The 19,018-nt window shown below is 36.7% G+C and overlaps 2 protein-coding genes across 4 annotated transcripts; both read left to right on the top strand.

The window, feature by feature from the left end:
- The first annotated feature begins 700 nt into the window (after window positions 1-700).
- LOC116197131 (ubiquitin carboxyl-terminal hydrolase 12-like) lies at window positions 701-4,439 on the top strand. Its single transcript, XM_031527165.1, has 10 exons — window positions 701-766; window positions 1,359-1,421; window positions 1,524-1,643; window positions 2,006-2,128; window positions 2,406-2,483; window positions 2,565-2,653; window positions 2,753-2,861; window positions 3,149-3,217; window positions 3,324-3,431; window positions 3,572-4,439. The coding sequence occupies exons 2-10, from the start codon at window positions 1,392-1,394 to the stop codon at window positions 4,238-4,240; spliced, it is 1,395 nt and encodes a 464-aa protein (XP_031383025.1). The 5' UTR covers window positions 701-766; window positions 1,359-1,391; the 3' UTR covers window positions 4,241-4,439.
- An 8,713-nt stretch (window positions 4,440-13,152) lies between these two features.
- LOC116197128 (ubiquitin carboxyl-terminal hydrolase 12-like) lies at window positions 13,153-18,251 on the top strand. 3 transcript variants are annotated; one of them, XM_031527159.1, is made up of 13 exons: window positions 13,153-13,287; window positions 13,706-13,802; window positions 13,910-14,029; window positions 14,419-14,541; window positions 14,819-14,890; window positions 14,972-15,060; window positions 15,163-15,271; window positions 15,547-15,645; window positions 15,755-15,862; window positions 15,973-16,088; window positions 16,189-16,346; window positions 16,550-17,443; window positions 18,054-18,251. In XM_031527159.1, exons 2-12 carry the CDS (start codon window positions 13,773-13,775, stop codon window positions 17,437-17,439), a joined length of 1,914 nt encoding a protein of 637 aa, XP_031383019.1. In that variant the 5' UTR covers window positions 13,153-13,287; window positions 13,706-13,772; the 3' UTR covers window positions 17,440-17,443; window positions 18,054-18,251. The 3 variants fall into 3 exon arrangements, with proteins under 3 accessions (XP_031383019.1, XP_031383017.1, XP_031383018.1); XM_031527157.1 differs by lacking the exon at window positions 18,054-18,251 and having other exon boundaries at window positions 13,154-13,287; window positions 16,550-17,579; XM_031527158.1 differs by lacking the exon at window positions 18,054-18,251 and having other exon boundaries at window positions 13,158-13,287; window positions 13,728-13,802; window positions 16,550-17,579.
- The last annotated feature ends 767 nt before the right edge of the window (window positions 18,252-19,018 follow it).

Genomic DNA, 19,018 nt, shown 5'->3' with positions numbered 1-19,018 from the left:
AAGTGACGGCTCGTCCGATGGGTCGGTAATTTTGCTCCTTTAAGGAGCTTTCTTAGGCAAGTTCATTGACAAGTACATTCTTAGGGAAGTTAACACTCCGTTTGGTTTCGCAATCGAATTTTAAGGCATGTTTGGTTTGTAAGTTAAAATCAATTTGATTTTAATTTTAACTTTAACTCAACATATTACATAATAAAAATACACATTTTCCAAATCAAAAATTTTAATTTTAACTTTAACTCAACACGCTATACAATAAAAACACACGTTTTTCAAGTCAAATTTTTAATCCCAACTCATTTGTCATTTTTCACAATCAAAATCAAAGTTACTTTAACTCTGAATCCAAACGCACCATAAGATTTTAACTCTAACTTTAACTCTACTCACTATACAACAAAAATTACATCTTCAATGTTAAAAAAGTGAACTCTATACATAAACCCACATTCAACTCCATTATACTCAGTTCAATTTTAATGCTAAATTCTCTCAACTATTCATTACTTTTTCACATTTTTTTTCATAATTCAACAACACAATCATTACAACCCAATTAAAATTAAAACTCAACTCTAAAACCAATTAAACTCAACTCTAAACCCAATTAATCCTTTACTACTTTAATACTTTACTCTTTTTTTTTGCTGAAAATTTAATAATTTTTTTTAATGAATGAAACTTTATTAGTTCATTAATAGCTTCTTCTCCTTCACTTCAGTCACCTGCAGCTGCAACAAGCTACTTGAGAATCGTCAAGCCTCAGGTTCTCTGTCATATCCTGTAAATCCTATAGAAGTTCTGATTAACTTGGTTTTTTTAAATAATCTAACTCGAGGGATTAACGTGTTTTTTGCGGTCCTTGAATTTTCTTTTTCCTTTTTTTTTTGGGTAATGTTTGGCTGATGAACCTAACCTTTGATGAAAGTTTGTGTTTTAGTTGCAAGTTTATCGAAATCAGATGGGAGATAGTTATTTGCTTCTTGCTGCGAACACCCATGAAATTTGTGCTTCGGTAGTTTGGCAAAGTTGTCACCTTCGAGCGGCCCTTGTCCTGTTTCCTCTGTTTTTGTTCTGCCCAGTGCCCATCCAGAGCTCTTATTGCACTGCCATTGATGATGTCTCGTTTGGTTTTTTGTTTCTCCCGAGACAATGTAATCTTGTGCATTTGTCCTGACCAGTTTGGCAAAATTGTCACATTGGGTTGGCTCTTGTCCTGTTTCCTCTGTCCTTGTTTTGCCGATTTAAAGCTCTTATTTACTGCAGTGTCTTTGATGATGCCTTGTTTGGTTTTCTGATCCTCCTGATATGATGTAATTCTATGTATTCATCCACTTGATCATTCTTATTTCACGGAGGAGTAATCCCTCAATATTCCGGAGGAGTAGGAAATGGACAACCCAAGTTATAAGATCATAAGGGTAACGCTTTTTTACAATCATAGTTTATAATACAAAGAATATTGAATAGTAAGCCTTATTTGTATTGGCATGAACTAATCAAAGAAACTGATTAATGGTTAGGTTGCCCGAGATCAGGACCTCATCGAGCAAATAGGAAGAGATATCTATTTTGATGTTGTCGACCATGACAGAGTTCGGACTTTCCATGTCCTGAAGCAAACGCCCTTTAAACTTTTCAAGGTAATTACTTATGTAGCTGCCTTTATGACCGTCCTAGCAGCTTCAGAACCGTCTTTTCAGGTTCAGAGGCAAACACTCTTTAAAACAATTAATTAATATTTCCCCCTTTTCTATAACCTTTCTATATGTCGATAATTGTTTTTGTAATTTTGTGTGCATATGCTGTCATTGCTAAGTAGTTTTACTTATCGTTAAATAGTCACTGTGCATATGATTAAAATATGGAAATTACCATGGATGTTTATAGGACATAGTCGATTAGTGCATTTAATTCTTCACTACTTGCATTGAATTTCAGCATCATTTTACGCTTAGTACTAGCAATATCTTCTTAAATGAATGACAAAATTAGTGAACCACAGGAGGAAATTGCTGAAGTCTTTGGCATACCAGTGCAATTTCAGCGGTTTTGGACATTCGCAAATCGACAAAATCATACGTACCGTCCTCGGAAGCCTCTAACGCCTGAAGAGGAATCAAAACCTGTAACTGCACTTTTCTTGTTTTCATTCTTATGACGGGTCTCTCTTTTAATATGAATTGTTTATTCAGAAGTCTCGTTATTTATGTGCTAGTTAGTCAAGTAGACCCCAAGTAATCTGATTATAGTTGCAAATATTACATAAACTGGGATATCCATATTAATTAGAGAACTAGCTCTTCTTTTTGCCAATGATGCTTTTTCTCATATTGAGATTTCAATTCATATTTAGTTGTGGCTGATTGAAGTAGAATTTATAATAGCTTATGCTTTTGTCGTAGGTTGGAGAGCTGAAGGAAATATCAAAGAAGGCTGAGGAAAAGGAGCTGAAATTGTTCTTGGAAGTAGAGCTTGGCCTGGTAAGGTTGCCTTACCTGCACTAAAATTTCAATTTTAGCCAATGACATGATTATATGTTGTCAATTCTGCAAATCTTGCAGCATCGTCGTCCTGTTGCTCCGCCTGTTAAAAGTACAGAAGATATTTTGTTGTTCTTCAAGCTTTATGACCCTGAAAAAGGAGAATTAAGGTAGCTGGAAATTGTTTTTTTTAATCTATGTTCTCTCATTCCTTTTCTCTTCTTCACTGATCCCCCTCCTCTCCTGGAGCTTTTGTTTTTTGCTGCCAGATATGTTGGCAGGCTCTTCGTGAATAGCTATGCCAAACCTTATGACATTTTAGGAAAAGTAAATGAGATGGCAGGCTTCGGTCCAAATGAGGAAGTTGATCTTTATGAGGTTTGTCTTTCTGTCCTATCTTACTTTCGGTAGAAAGAAAGTGGACAGTCTGCTGTACACTTACTCGGATTTTTTTCAAGGCCTTTGGGCGAGTAATCATTGAGTTTATGATCTTCAGGTTCGTACATGATCTTCACTGACCATTATATCATCAACTGTAAAAGAATAGACTCCCCGCCTTCTGTGACTCCAATAGGATCTCTGTTATGTTAAGAGCATGAGTTATGTGCCAATGCATTTACATTTTTAAAAAGATGTATCTTTTGTGCTTTCACGTTGACTTGCAGGAGATAAAATTTGTACCCTTTGTCATGTGTGAGCTCATTGATAGGGCCGCTTCATTTCGAACTAATCAGGTACATCTTGTTCCTGCAACCTGTGCCTTTTGTTTTGTATTGATTTGTTTTGTTTTTTGGCTTTTTGCCTCTTGTTCTTTATAATTGCATATCCGTTGTATTGTAGCTTGAAGATGGAGACATCATTTGCTTTCAGAAACGTTTCGTTGGTGCTGCTGAAAGTTGCAGATATTTAACTGTTCCTTCATTTTTGGAACATATACGTGGTCTCCAGGTTACCCATTCACATATTGCTAATTTCAACCGATTTTGATAGTTAACATGAAGATCCACACACACACACACACACACACACTCACACACACACATATATACGCATACCTTGTTTTCCTTCAACTGAAAGTCGAAATGCAGGAAACAGTCAGATTCGTCTCATATTTCAACAGCCTGGATGAATTCATTGGTGCTGCTGAAATTTCTGGTTCCGGAGAAGGACCAAGTTCAGGCACTCAAACTTCTCATATACTTCCCAGAGCTCCCAGTTCCGAAGAGGTTGAGAATGCTAAGCAGTCCTTGAAGGAATGCCTTTCAGACCTTTTCAAGCTGAACATGAAAGATAGATTAGCTTCTGCATTGTCTACTCTCAGCATTGCGGAAACTGGGCTATCGGATGAACAGAGGAGTTCAGTCTTGGAATTCCGGGTTAACTTCGACAATTTTATCACGGATTACTTGACTTTTGAGCAGGACAATTCTGAGTATGAGTTGCTTAAACTACAGAGCGACCTACTCTCTTCTGCCATGAAGAAGAACCGTGAGACGCATCTTTCCTATAAAGAATTGTCGGAGAAACTCGCCAGGGAAAAGGAAGAGCTGAAGAAGAAGCTGGAGGAGACAAAGTCTAGGAATGCTAAACTTATTTCAGACTGGGAGGCTCTTATGGCCGAGTCAAAGGAGACAAAGTCGAAGTACATTTCTCAGAAACCGAAGCTAGCAGAGGCCGAGGAACGGAAGAGGATAGCAGAGGAGAGAATGTCTCGCTCAACAGCTGCTTGGTCATCTTTGAAGGCGCGGTTCCTTTGAATAGGCTGTGCCATTATAGTGATGGAATATGCTGTTTGGGATCAAAGCATCTGTCAATAGGTAGAAATATTTCTAAAGTTCTGCCTTGTTTGGTTTCACAAACCGACTTTAACTTTAGTTTTAACTCTAGCTCACTCAACTCCACTTATCTTCAATTAAACAACATAATCATTACTTTCTCTCAACTATTCATTACTTTTCCCACAATTCAACAACACAATCATTACTTTTTCTCAACTATTCATTACTTTTTCACATTATTTCTCATAATTCAACAATACAATCATTACAACTCAATTAAAATCAAAACTCAATTATACTTAACTCTAAAATCAAATACACAACCAACTCTGAACTTGATTGTCTATCTTGGCGAACTTGAAACTTGAACTTTCTTTATGTGCTTCTACGGGTGATGTGGATATGAAGTGATCTATGTTATCGTACTAATCAGGTTGAAATTTGAAATTCTCTCTCCGAAATTTTTCCGCCTTTCCTATTGTTGACTAACGATGCGACAGATTTCCTCTATTAAGATTTTCAACTCCTCTCTTTGCTGTCTATGATCGGTTTTGTACCGGGATGGGAGGAGAAAGAGAAAAGGTGCGTTTCCGGTGCAATCTATGGAGAAGGTCCTACTCCCTTGAGCATTCAATAAAATGGAACCATGATTTGATTGGTAATGAGGCTCGGTTAATGTTTAAAATTTGATCGTGCTGTCATGAAGATTGTACAATTTAGCATACATTGATAAGGTAGTATACCAAGGATTCTAGTGGAGTTGATGTTTCTTTCCTGTCGCGTTTGAAGCGAAAGTTCCAACAAGCAAACCGGACGGGTTATATTTGCCCTGTTTTTTACTACATTATGAAAGTTTGGGATCATGAAACAAAAAAAATAAAAAATAAAAAATGGGGGTCTCAATGTAATATAACCTAACTATTGGACGGTAGAGATCGCCGCTGTCCAGTCCCAGAGTACGGGGGCTGCCCGATAGACTATTGTGCTGCACTGGGCTTGCATTTAAACCCGCGGTTCAGACCACCACAGGTCCAATTTCCTGATATTTGACCTTGCATGCACCTGTTGTAGCACCTGAACGATGACGGTCTGACTAGCCAAGACTTGATTGAGAAGATAGGTCGAGTCCACTCACCTGTCCCAAGCTCACATTCGGTAGGCCATGCAGCAGTTATGGAACCACATATTACCAATTTTAGAGTCGGCTCTCCTCGAGTTCAATGAGCTATATGTTAGGCCCAAAAAGCTCTAATTCCGGTTTTTGGAACCTAAAGCTCTTTTCACAGGTTTATCGAGTTATAATTCAGCAAATAATGATATCCATTATAAGTTGGAAAATAGAATTGGGATGGAAACAAAATAAATGATAATGAAGGACACCATGATCTAATGTGGAAAATCCTCACAGCGGATTTCATAGCACATGATGGAATTGAATAGTAATTTCATCATGAATAAGAATTTGTAACGAATGAAATTAATGGAGAATGGAAAATGAGGTCAGGAATGAGGTTTACTTAGTTTGATAGCGTGGAATTGAAAATGAATTATAAATAACATTATATGATTTGGTATGCATGATTAGCTCATAGTAAATGTCCTTAGATACAAATGAGTTTTACTGAACTCTTACATGGTTCAACTATTAAGTTGATTATTAAATTATTTTAATTAATGTTAGATTTTACAAAGAGCATTAATATATAATATAGAAAAGTGGAAGAGTGGAATCGTGTAAGCTCCATTTTGAGAACCCTTAACTTCCGATAATATGTCATATATTGCTCGAATCACTCAATTTGATAACTCTCAACTTCACGTGAATTGATTTTTCATTTTTAGTTAAATGAACATATACTATATTTTATTAGTTTTATATTCAACGAATGTTCAAAATTTGTCTAGATTAATAACATACAATAAATTGTTTTTGAAAAACAAAAAAAGTTTTCTCGATAATCGGTAAAAACTCATCGAAATACACGATATGTTTCAACTTCAATGCGCTCAATTCTCTATAAATACTCGGCAAAATTCATTTTAACCATTATCTTTATATTCTCTATATTTTTTTCCTAAGCACTTATACATATTTCAATATTACGGCCTCTGTATAAGCACACTATTAGCTTTATATGTCAAGAGTACGTGTTTGTTTATTGTGATCATAGTTTTACTTATGCGGCTACTTTTTTCATTATATTTTTATCTATATTTATTTATAAATCACATGCGTTGATTATCCATGTTGTGAAAATAATGAAAAATTACAGCACAAGGCGGGAGAATCAATTAGTTCATTAATTAAGCTTAACTTCGTTTTTTAGCTTTGATACGTGATAGGCTCGGAATTGAATGGGCCATCCATGCCTACCGAATAAGACATCGGATTCGGAGGACGAGCAACTAATGGCTTGTTTGGTTTGGGAATGTGATTTAAAATCACAACTTTAACCTAATTCTACCCACAACAAAACAAAATAACTCATACAAAGTCAAAAAGGGGCCCCATTTATACCACTTTTTTTCATAACAAAACAAAATAACTCATACAAAGTCAAAGGGTGAGTCCCATTTATACCACTCTTTTTCAAAATCAAAATCTGATTTTAAAATCCTACTTTGAAACCAAACGCAGCATAAGAGTCAATGAGTAAAGATTCCACAGTATAATCAACTCCCGACATAAAAACTGGTCTTTTATGGATCGACTATAACTGGATCAAATTCAAAATTGTCTTCCCGAAGATCGATCACGCTCTTTACTTGAAAACCCGATATATTAATTCTTTGGAATAAATATACTGCATATTGCCTTAGGGAAGAAGAAACATTGCTTGAACCACCTTCCCCCTCTCTCGCCCGTACAATTTCAATCTCTCGCTCTCTCAATTCACTTGAGGAGCTCTCCGTACCAATTGCCGTAGGGAAGAAGAAACATTGATTGAACAATTGAGCTAGTGGGCACACTGACATATCTCACTTCTTTGCCTATTGGATGGAGCAGAACTGTCGATTTTAGTTTGACTGTGGTCAATCAAAATTGCCGGGATACCTCGATTAGAAAGTGTACCTTGATACTTCCAATAGTTTATTATGCATTTCATGTCAATTATGCACCTGGGTATCTTATGAATGGTCATCGTGCAGCCATTGCATTGATGGGGCTTCTTCCTTAGCTCATTTTTCCTTTCATCATGATGAGGCAATTATAGAAAATATTCAATTGCCTAAAGATAAGTTGTATTAAAATGATTGCAGAAACAAGTCACAAGTTCACATGGCTAGAATCTGACTGGGGTTTCACTTCGTTTATGCCCGTGACTGAGCTCCATGACCAGACTAGAGGCTACATAGCACAAGATACTGTGGTTGTTGAAGCCAATGTTATTGTCCACAAGGCTGTCATTGTCCCTCCAGTTGTTGCTCCTGACACAGTTCTTCCTCCATCTGCTCCTCCACTTGATGCTTATTCATCGGCGCTGCTGAAATTTCTGGTTCCAGAGAAGGACCAAGTTCGGGCACTCAAACTTCTCATATACTTTCCAGAGCTGCCAGTTCTGAAAAGGTTGAGAATGCTAAGCAGTCCTTGAAGAAATGTCTCTCGGACCTTTTCAAGCTGAACATGAAAGAATAGCTTCTGCTTTGTCTACTCTCAGCATAGAGGAAGCTGGGCTATCGCATAAACAGAGGAGATCAATCTTGGAATTCTGGGTTGACTTCGATAATTTTATCTTGGATTGCTTGATTATTGAGCCGGAAAATTATAAAAAGGAATTGCAGAAACTAATCTTTTCTGCCTTGAAGAAGAACCGCCTTTCCTATAAAGAATTGTCGGAGAAACTCACCAGGGAAGAGGAAGAGCTGAAGAAGAAGCTGGAGGAGACTAGATCTAGGAAAGCTAAACTTATTTCAGATTGGGAGGCTCTAACAGCAAAGTCAGTGGAAACAAAGTCGAAGTACATTTCTCAGAAACCGAATCTACCGGAGGCTGAGCAATGGAAGAGGATATTCGAGGAGAGGATGTCTCGCTTGACCGCTGCTTGGTCATCTTTGAAGGCCCAATTCCTTTGAATAGGCTGCGCATTATGGTGCTGGAATTGGTTTTTTTTTAATCAAAACATCTGTCAATAGGTAGTAACATTTCCAATGTCACTACAGCTTTGAATTGATTTTCTATCTCGGCCAACCTCAAGCTTTCTTATTCACATCTCTTGAATATAATATCGAATACGTCTCGACTAATGATGTTTTGCAGGTCATTCTTTTCTCTTTTCGTTAATTTTTCACGGATTCTCCGCTCCGTTGGATGTGTAGTGGGCCATGGAACCCATGCGCATCATACGCTGGGGAAACCGTGTTAGCATGACACATAATCATGCTAGAGGGAAGGGAAGGGGGAGAAAGAAAACAGCGAATTTCCGGTGCAAACCTGATATGATCAAATCAAAGTTCCACCAAGCCCAGAGAGAGGTCCTGATTGCGCCTTTTGGAGGTTTACGAATAATGGGCTCTCCTCGGTGAAGTCATGGAGAGGAACTCCAAAAAGTGAGGAATTTCCTGTGGTTGGGGGGACATGGCAAACTCCTTAGGAGCGAATAGCGTTTGCTTCGTGGCTTGGCTGGCATTGAGCTTATGCCCGCTGTGCAATTCTGCTGGCGAATCGCTATTACATGTGCTTCGACGGTGCACTTAGAGCGGTTATATAAATTAGAAATTGAAATTATGTGTATTTCACGCGTAGTGTGGGCCAAAGTTCCTATATGTATATATATATATATATCTTATATGATCATATATTACTGTGTAATGTTCAATTTTGGAACCACCTCCTTACTTATATAGGGTGGTTAAAAAGTTTAAAAATATCCATTACTTTTAGTTTATATATCATACTATTTAAAATAAAACATTAATTAAATAATAATATTGTCTATTTGACATTTATACATTTCAATCTCTTCTTATTTTATTATTTCCTCTCTCAATCTCTCAATCCTGAGTTTGTCAAATTATGTTTATTCATTTTTCAAATTCTATCTCCAACCCATTCTTTTATTTTTCTCATAGTTTATTTTTTCTCCTCTTTAAAATCAATTCATCTATCCATGAGCACATTGAAAAATTTCACTACAATTTCAGCATGTTACACACGCATGGTCTCTATATATGGGAAAAAAGGGGGGAAAACCAGAATAAGATTATGTGCCATGAGGCATCTGGTTCGAGCATATTATAAGGATATAACGATAACTTGACCAAGGACTATATGGAACGCAAATATGCGATATTGCTATATTTGGTAGATATCTTCGGAGTACTGTAAATGTGTATAACTGCATAATATGTAATTTTTTTTACAGAGATAAAGATGCGGCTGTCATGACTATAATTTGGTTGTAACTGACAGAATCTCAGGCTCCGTTTGAGAACGGAGTTTAATTTTAGAATCATGATTTTGATTTTAACTCTACCCACTACACAATAAAAACACACGTTTCCCAAGTCAAATTTATAATACAATTTCATTTGTCCTTTTCCAGAATCAAAATCAAAATCAAAATCAAAACTCTGTTTCCAAACACACCCTCATAGTTCTCGAATTTAAAGTTACCATCTTTTTTTTTCTTTTTGATAAAACAATGCTTAGTTTATGAAGTTGCGATCTGGAAAAGTAATCTCAGTGACTCACTACAGAAAATTCAACTTTTGATAAGAAAGTACTCTTTTCTTTCATTTGGATAAACACATATTTTATAGTTTTTTTTATTGTTTATGATTTTTTTAAATTTAGAATATATTTTCTTAAAATAAGCAGTCACGGGATTTCCCGAAATTCAGAACCTTACAAACAAATTGCCCATTCGATTCTCAGAGGCGGACCCCACGTTGGGAAAAAAAAGAAGAAGTGACCCGATGCTTTATTAGAACGTGCAGCTTTTTGATATTTTAATTAATCAAAGTCAAGTCATCGGACAATTTCAAGACTTGCTTGAGAAGATAGCTTCTCTACGTGTGCTGGTCCGAATACTTTTTTTTTTTTTTTACTGTATTCAAATCTTACCAAGAAAAAGATGTATTTTAGGATGTGTTTGTTTTTCAAATAATGTTCAATTCAACTCCACTTATCTTCAATTCAACATCACAATCATTACTTTTTTATTTTTAATATTTTTTTAACCATTCAATTCAATTTTTAATATTAAATTCTCTCAACTATTCATTATTTTTTCACAATTCAATAACACAATCATTATTTAATCATTATTTTCTCTCAATTATTTATTACTTTTTCACACTTTTTCTCATAATTCAACAATACAATCATTACAAACCAATTAAAACCAAAACTCAACTCAACTCAACTCTAAATCCAAATGCACTCTAATGTTTTGAAATCGAATTCTATCCTATTAAAAGTGTGTTTGGATTGAGAGTTGAGTTGAGTTGAGTTGAGTTTTGGTTTTAATTTGTTTGTAATGATTGTATTGTTGAATTATGAGAAAAAGTGTGAAAAAGTAATAAATAATTGAGAGAAAATAATGATTAAGTAATGATTGTATTGTTGAATTGTGAAAAAGTAATGAATAATTGAAAGAATTTAATATAAAAAATTGAATTGAATGGTTAAAAATATTTTAAAAATAAAAAAAAGTAATAATTGTGATGTTGAATTGAAAATAAGTGGAGTTGAGTTGAGTTGAATTAAATATTGTTCTGAAAACAAACACACCCTTAGTCATGAAATCGGAATTTATCTAGAATCTGTATTAAGTTTTGGATACTCTATTGGAACTTGTAAATTTTATCTGGCTAAATAAAATTGAAAACGTCTCATCCATAATCAGTAATCACGCATAACAGAATGTCGACATGAATTTAAATTTTCTTTTTTAAATATAGGAATATCTAAATATAACTATATATATATAATGAGAGAAATTATTATCTGGATCCGGGTATGGGTTCCGGTTCTGGTACCCCATATGCGAGAATCAAAATCGATTTTTATCGGTTCTTTATTTTAATACCGGGACCCTACCTTATTTTAAATACGACTTACCCAAACTCTACCATAACGGGTAGATTACCGATTCCGAGTATACCCGGTATCCGTGCACACCCCTATTTCTCCCTTCTCCTTAGAAGCTTCTTCTCCTTCTCCTCAGTCACTTGAACTGCAACAAGCTTCTTGAGAATCGTCGGGCCTCAAGTTCTCTATCATATCATGTACATCTTATAGAAATTCCCATTTAACTTTCTTTCCTTTCTTTTAAAAAATCTAGCTCGAGGGATTACATGTTTTTTGTGGTCCTTGAAATTTCTTTGTGATGTTTGCCTGATCAACCAAACCCTTGATGAAAAGTTCATGTTTTGGTTGTAAGTTTATCGAAATCGAATGGGAGATAGTTATTGTTTCTTGCTGCGACAGACCCATGAAATCTGTACTTTAGTTGTTTGGCAAAGTTGTCACCTTTGTTCTGCTCCAAGTGCCCGTCTGGAGCTCTTATTTACTGCACTGTCTTTGATGAGTGATTGGGTACCACAACCTACCAGCTCGAGCTTTATGGGCTGAAGATGGATCCAATTGCTTATAAGCCCATGGTATTTTATATGGTATTAGAGCGGATTATGAAGCATCAAAACCACTTGTTACTACATGATGGCGAGTGTTGAGATATATTGTCCTACACTGAAAATCTTATGGGCCGTTTGATTTCAGAGTTTGATTTTAGAATCATGATTTTGATTTTAACTTTACCCACTACACAACAAGAATACACGTTTCCCAAGTCAAATTTATAATACCATCTCATTTGTCATTTTCCGCAATCAAAATCAAAATCAAAATCAAAATTACTTTAACTCTGAAACCAAACGCACTATTAGTCCTGCCCAAGTGTGGCCTCATTATCAATTATCCTCCATCCTCTCGCCCGAGATGTAAGAAGAAGTTCATCTCGTGGTTAAGTCCCAAGCATGGAAGTCAGTCCTGGCTCATAATAAGTTCTTGAGGGCGGGTATTCAAGGCCACATGGCACGTATAGGTGAAACATCAAAGAAATTCTTAGTCCCGCCCAAGTGTGACCTCATTATCAATATCTCCCATCCTAAGAAGTTCATCTTATGGTTAAGTCCCGAGCACGGAAGTCCAGTCCCGACTCGTAGTAAGTTCTCGAGGGCGGGTGTTCAAGTCCACGTGGCACGTGTAGGTGAAGAAGCATCAAAGCCACATGTTGCTACGTGATGGTAGGTGTTGAGACATATTGTCCCACACGGAAAAACTAAAGAGAAATTCATGGGTTTATAAGTGATTGGATATCACAACTTATCAGCTTGAGTTTATGGGTTAAAGATGGACTCAATCGCTTATAGGTCCAGTAAATATTTTACGATAATCTTGTGCATTCGTCCTGAAGATGATTATTGCTGCTTGCCGCGGAAGGCTCATGAAATTTGTGATTCAAGAGTTTGGCAAAGTGGTCACCTTTGATCTTTGGCAAAGGGTTACCTTTGATCGGCTCTTGTCCTGTTTCATCTGGTCCCTGCTCTGCCCATTTGGAGCTCTTGTTTACAGCACTGTCTCTGATGATGTCTTGTTTGGTTTTCTTATTATCTAGTAAGTAATTTACTATTTTTAAGAAGAAAAAGGTTTCTTATTATATAAAAAGACTCTTATTATTTACCAGGAAAATTCACCAACCACCACCCAACATGAAGTGACGGTGCGTCTAATGGGTAATTTTGCTCCTTTAAAGAGCCTCCTTGGGCAAGTTCATTGATGAGTACCTCCTTAGTGAAGTTAATCATTTACTACTTTAATACTTTATTTTACTTTTTTTGCTATAAATTTAATACTTTTTTTTTAATGAATGAAACTTTATTAATTTAAATAAAGTCATGTCGTCTGACAATTTGAAGACTTGCTGAAGGAGACAGCTTCTCCCTTCTCCTTATTAGCTTCTTCTCCTTCTCCTCAGTCACCTGCAACTGCAATAAGCTTCTTGAGAATCGTCGAGCCTCAGGTTCTCTGTCATATCCTGTAAATCCTATAGAAGTTCTGGTTAACTTTTTTTCTTTTTAAATAATCTAACTCGAGGGATTAACGTGTTTTTTGCGGTCCTTGGATTTTTCTTTTTCCTTTTTTTTTGGGTAATGTTTGGCTGATCAACCCAACCTTTGATGAAAAGTTTGTGTTTTAGTTGCAAGTTTATCGAGATCAGATGGGAGATAGTTATTTGCTTCTTGCTGCGGAACACCCATGAAATTTTTGCTCCAGTAGTTTGGCAAAGTTGTCGCCTTTGATCGGCCCTTGTCCTGTTTCCTCTGTCCCTGTTCTGCCGATTTAAAGCTCTTATTTACTGCAGTGTCTTTGATGATGTCTTGTTTGGTTTTCTGTTCCTCCCGATATGATGTAATCCTATGCATTCTTCCACTTGATAGTTCTTATTCCACGGGTGCGCAGAGTTCTGCTATAGATTGATCCCTCAATATTCTGAAGGAGGAGGAAATGAACAATCCAAGTTATAAGATCATAAGGGTACCGTTTTTTACACTCATAGTTTATAATTCAAAGAATATTGAAGAGTAAGCCTAAGCCTTATTTGTTTCGGTATGAACTAACCAAACCAACTGATTAATGGTCAGGTTGCCCAGGATCAGGACCTCATCGAGCAAATAGGAAGAGATATCTATTTTGGTGTTGTCGACCATGACAGAGTTCGGACTTTCAATGTCCAGAAACAAATCCCCTTTAAACTTTTCAAGGTAATTACTTATCTAGCTTCCTTTATGACCGTCCTATCAATTTTAGAATCGTCTATTCAGGTTCAGAGGGAAACACTCTCTAAAACAATTGATTACTGTTTCCCGTTTTTCTATGACCTTTTTATATGTCGATAATTTTTTTGTAATTTTGTGTGCATGTGCTGTTATTGCTAAGTATTTCTCCTTATCCTTAAATATTCACTCACTGTGCTTTTGGCTCAATTTTATGTTCGTTCACTGATTAAAATGTGGCAATTACCACAGAAGTTTATATGACGTAGTCGATTAGTGCATTTGATTCTTCACTACTTGAGTTGAATTTCTGCATCATTTTATGCTTGATACTAGTGATATCTTCTTAAATGAATGACAAAATTAGTGAACGGCAGGAGGAAATTGCTGAAGTCTTTGGCATACCAGTGCAATTTCAGCGGTTTTGGAAATTCGCAAATCGACAAAATCATACGCACCGTCCTTGGAAGCCCCTAACACCTGAAGAGGAATCAAAACCTGTAACCGCACTTTTCTTGTTTTCATTCTTATGACGGGTCTCTCTTTTAATATGAATTTTTTATTGAGAAGTCTCGTTATTTATGTCCTATTTAGTCAAGTGGACCCGAAGTAATCTCATTATAGTTGCAAATATTACATAAACTGGGATATCCATATTAATTAGAGAACTAGCTCTTCTTTTTGCCAATGATGCTTTTTTTCATATTGAGATTTTAATTCATATTTGGTTGTGACTGATTTAAGTAGAATTTGTAATAGCTTATGCTTTTGTCATAGGTTGGAAAGCTGAAGGAAATATCAAAGAAGGATAAGGAACTGAAATTGTTCTTGGAAGTAGAGCTTGACCTGGTAAGGTTGCCTTACCTGCACTAAAATATCAGTTTTAGCCAATGATATGATTATATGTTGTCAATTCTGCAAATCTTGCAGCATCGTCGTCCTGTTTCTCTGCCTGTCAAAAGTACAGAAGATATTTTGTTGTTTTTCAAGCTTTATGACCCTGAAAAAGGAGAAATAAGGTAGCCGGAATTTTTTTTTTTCTATGTATGTTATCTCATTGCTTTTCTCTTCTTCACTGTCCCTCCTCCTCTCCTTGAGCTTTTTTTTTTTTTTGCTGCCAGATATGTTGGCAGGCTCTTCGTGAATAGCTATGCCAAACCTTGTGACATTTTAGGAAAAGTAAATGAGATGGCAGGCTTCGATCCAAATGAGGAAGTAGATCTTTATGAGGTTCGTCTTTCTGTCCTATCTTACTTTCGGTAGAAAGAACGTGGAAAGTCTGCTGTGCACATACTAGGATTATCTTCAAGGCCTTTGGGCGAGTAATCATTGAGTTTATGATCTTCAGATTTGTACATGATCTTCACTGACCATTATATCATCAACCGTAAAAGAATAGACTTCCCACCTTCTGTGACTCCAATAGGATCTCTGTTATGTTAAGAGCATGAGTTAAATGACTTGTTTTCATTGAGTATCTTTTGTGCTTTCACGTTGACTTGCAGGAGATAAAATTTGAGCCCTCTGTCATGTGGGAACTCTTTGATAGGGCTGCTGTCATGTGTAAGCTCATTGATAGGGCTGCTTCATTTCGAGCTAATCAGGTACATCTTGTTCTCGCTATCTCTGCTTTTTGTTTTGTTTTGTTTTGTTTTTGATTTTTGGATTTTTGTCTCTCCTATTCTTTGAAATTGAATATCCGTTGTATTGTAGCTTGCAGATGGGGACATCATTTGCTTTCAGAAAAGTTTAGTTCGTGGCGCTGAAAGTTGCAGGTGTTTAACTGTTCCTTCATTTTTGGCACACATACGTGGTCTCCAGGTTATACCCATTCACATATTACTAATTTCAACCGATTTTGAGTTAACATGAAGATCTGTATATATATATATATATATATATATTTGTATATAATGAAAGTGGACATGCAGAGAATGGAAGCACGAAATCGTCCATCCGAGAGATTTACGTGGAAGATCAGCAACTTCAGCAAGTTGACTTTAAGGACCTACTACTCAGAAGTTTTCACTGTTGCTGGCTGTAAATGGTAAAAGATTGACTTCTGAAAAATTAGAAAATTGAGTTGGCTACTATGTATGATATTTTGCAACCCAATATTTTCTTAATATGTGCGGTTCACTGAGCAGGAGGATAACGATTTCTCCAAAGGGGAACAACCCCGGTTTTGTCTCTATATACTTACATGTTCCTGATTACACGTCTTTGCCTAGTGGATGGACCAGAACCGTCGATTTTAATTTGACTGTGGTCAATCAAAATTGCCGGGATTCCTCGATTACAAAGGGTACCTTGATACTTCCAATAGTTTACTATGCATTTCATGTCAATCATGCACTTGGGTATCTTGCGAATGGTCATCATGCAGTTTTCCATTGGCCATTGCATTGACGGGGCTTCTTTCTTAGCTCATTTTTCATTTCATCATGATGAGGCATTTATAGAAAATATTAAATTGCCTAAAGATGAGTTGTATTAAAATGATTGCAGAAACAAGTCACAAGTTCACATGGCTAGAATCTGACTGGGGTTTCACTTCGTTTATGCCCCTGACCGAGCTCCATGACCAGACTAGAGGCTACATAGCACAAGATACTGTGGTTGTTGAAGCCAATGTTATTGTCCACAAGGCTGTCATTGTCCCTCCAGTTGTTGCTCCTGACACAGTTCTTCCTCCATCTGCTCCTCCACTTGATGCTTATTCAGTGATGGGAACAGACAGATTCGTCTCTTATTTTAACAGCCTGGATGAATTCATTGGTGCTACCGAAACTTCTGGTTCCAGGGAAGGACCAAGTTCGAGCACTCAAACTTCTCATATACTTCCCAGAGTTCCCAGTTCGGAAGAGGTTGAGAATGCTAAGCAGTCCTTGAAGGAATGCCTTTCGGACCTTTTCAAGCTGAACATGAAAGATAGATTGGCTTCTGCATTGTCAACTCTCAGCATAGCAGAAACTGGGCTAACAGATGAACAGAGTAGATCAGTCTTGGAATTCTGGGTTAACTTCGACAAGTTCATCTCGGATTACTTGACTTTTGAGCAGGACAATTCTGAGTATGAATTGCAGAAACTACAGAACGACGTACTCTCTTTTGCCATGAAGAAGAACCGTGAGACACATCTTTCCTATAAAGAATTGTCGGAGAAACTTGCCAGGGAAGAGGAAGAGCTGAAGAAGAAGCTGGAGGAGACAAAGTCTAGGAATGCTAAACTTATTTCTGACTGGGAGGCTCTTATGGCCGAGTCGGAGGAGACAAAGTCGAAGTACATTTCTCAGAAATCGAAGCTAGCGGAGGCCGAGGAACAGAAGAGGATAGCAAAGGAGAGAATGTCTCGCTCAACGGCTGCTTGGTCATCTTTGAAGGCCCGGTTCCTTTGAATAGGTTGTGCCATTATAGTGATGGGATATGCTGTTTGGGATCAAAGCATCTGTCGATAGTTAGAGACATTTCTCAAGATATTTCGCTTTGTTTGTTTTACAATCACGTTTTTAAAATTTTTCCTCTAACTTTAACTCTACTCACTACGCAACAAAAATCAACAACACAATTATTACTTTTCTATTTTTCTTTAATTTTTTAATCATTCAATTTAATTTTTAATATTAAATTCTTTCAACTATCAATTACTTTTTCTACAATTTAACAGCACAATTATTACTTTTTCTCAACTATTCATTACTTTTTCATTTTTTTTTATAATTCAACGACATAATCATTACAATCTAATTAAAATCAAAATTATATTCTATTTAATTCTTAAATCAAATACACTAGTATAGCTCTGAATTGATTGTCTATCTAGGCAAAACTTGAACTTTCTTTGTGCTTCTACCGGCGATGTGGACAGGAAGTGATCTATGTTATCGTACTAGTCAGGTTGAAAATTGAAATTCGCTCTCTGATAATTTTCCCCTCTTCCTATTGGCGACTAATGATGCTATAGTTTGCCTCTATTAAAATTATCAGCTGCTCGCTTTGCTGTCTATGATAGGTTTTGTACCAGGATGGGAGAAAGAAAACTGAGTTTCCGGCACAAACTAAGGAGAAGGCCCAACTCCCTTGAGCATTCAATAAAATGGAACCAGGATTTAATGGCTAATGAGGGTCGCTTAATGTTTGAATTTTGATCGTGCTGCCGTGAAGACTATACAATTTAGCATACGTTGATGAGGTAGTTACATTATGATTCTGGGGGAGTCGATGTTTCTTTCCTTTCGTGTTTGCATCAAAAGTTTGAACAAGCAAACGGGCGGGTTATATTTGCCCTATTTTGACAACATTATGAAAAAGTATAGGATCTTAAAACCAAAATGTATATATATAAATAAAGTGTTTTTGGTTTATTTCGTTGGGGGGGTAGCGATTGCCTCCGTTCCGCCCCAGAGTATAGGAGCTGGGCAATATACTATTTTGCCGCCCCGGGTGCTCATTTAAACCCACAGTTCAGACCACCGTGGGTCCAATCTCCTAACCTTACATGCACCCGTTTTAGCACATGAACAACGACGGTCTGACTAGCCAAGACTTTATTGGGAAGATAGCTCGAGTCCACTCACCTGTCCCAGGGTCACATTAGGTATGCCGTGAAGTCGTTAGGGATCTGCATATTACTAATTTTAAAGTCAGCTCTCCTTAAGGTCGATGAGCCATATGTAAGGCCCAGAAGGCTCAAATAACGGTTTTTGGGACCTAAAACTCTTTTCACAGGTTTATCGGTGACTCAGCAAAGAATGATATCCATTCCAAGTCGAGAAAATAGAATTGGGACGGAAACAAAGTGAAGAATAATGAAGGACACGAGGATTTAAGGGAAAGGAGCGGGTTTCGTAGCGCAAGATCGATAGAATTGAATTGTAATTTCATCATGGATAAGAATTTGTGAAGAATGAAATTAATGGAGAATGGGATGAGGTAAGGAATGTGTCTTATATGGAAAGAATATTCATTTGTGATAGT

Source organism: Punica granatum, chromosome 2, assembly GCF_007655135.1.
Source record: "Punica granatum isolate Tunisia-2019 chromosome 2, ASM765513v2, whole genome shotgun sequence".
Classification (NCBI taxonomy): domain Eukaryota; kingdom Viridiplantae; phylum Streptophyta; class Magnoliopsida; order Myrtales; family Lythraceae; genus Punica; species Punica granatum.
The sequence above is the reverse complement of the archived record's forward strand: the minus strand, read 5'-3'. Positions and strand labels throughout refer to the sequence as shown.

Excerpts from the sequence above, each read along its gene's own strand:
- LOC116197131 (XM_031527165.1), top strand. The coding sequence starts at position 1,392 with ATGGACAACCCAAGTTATAAGATCATAAGG. Across the intron at positions 1,644-2,005 it reads CGCCCTTTAAACTTTTCAAG|GAGGAAATTGCTGAAGTCTT; the intron begins GTAATTACTTAT and ends AGTGAACCACAG. Across the intron at positions 2,129-2,405 it reads CTGAAGAGGAATCAAAACCT|GTTGGAGAGCTGAAGGAAAT; the intron begins GTAACTGCACTT and ends CTTTTGTCGTAG.
- LOC116197128 (XM_031527159.1), top strand. The coding sequence starts at position 13,773 with ATGAACAATCCAAGTTATAAGATCATAAGG. Across the intron at positions 15,272-15,546 it reads AGGAAGTAGATCTTTATGAG|GAGATAAAATTTGAGCCCTC; the intron begins GTTCGTCTTTCT and ends GTTGACTTGCAG. Across the intron at positions 16,347-16,549 it reads GGATTCCTCGATTACAAAGG|AAACAAGTCACAAGTTCACA; the intron begins GTACCTTGATAC and ends AAATGATTGCAG.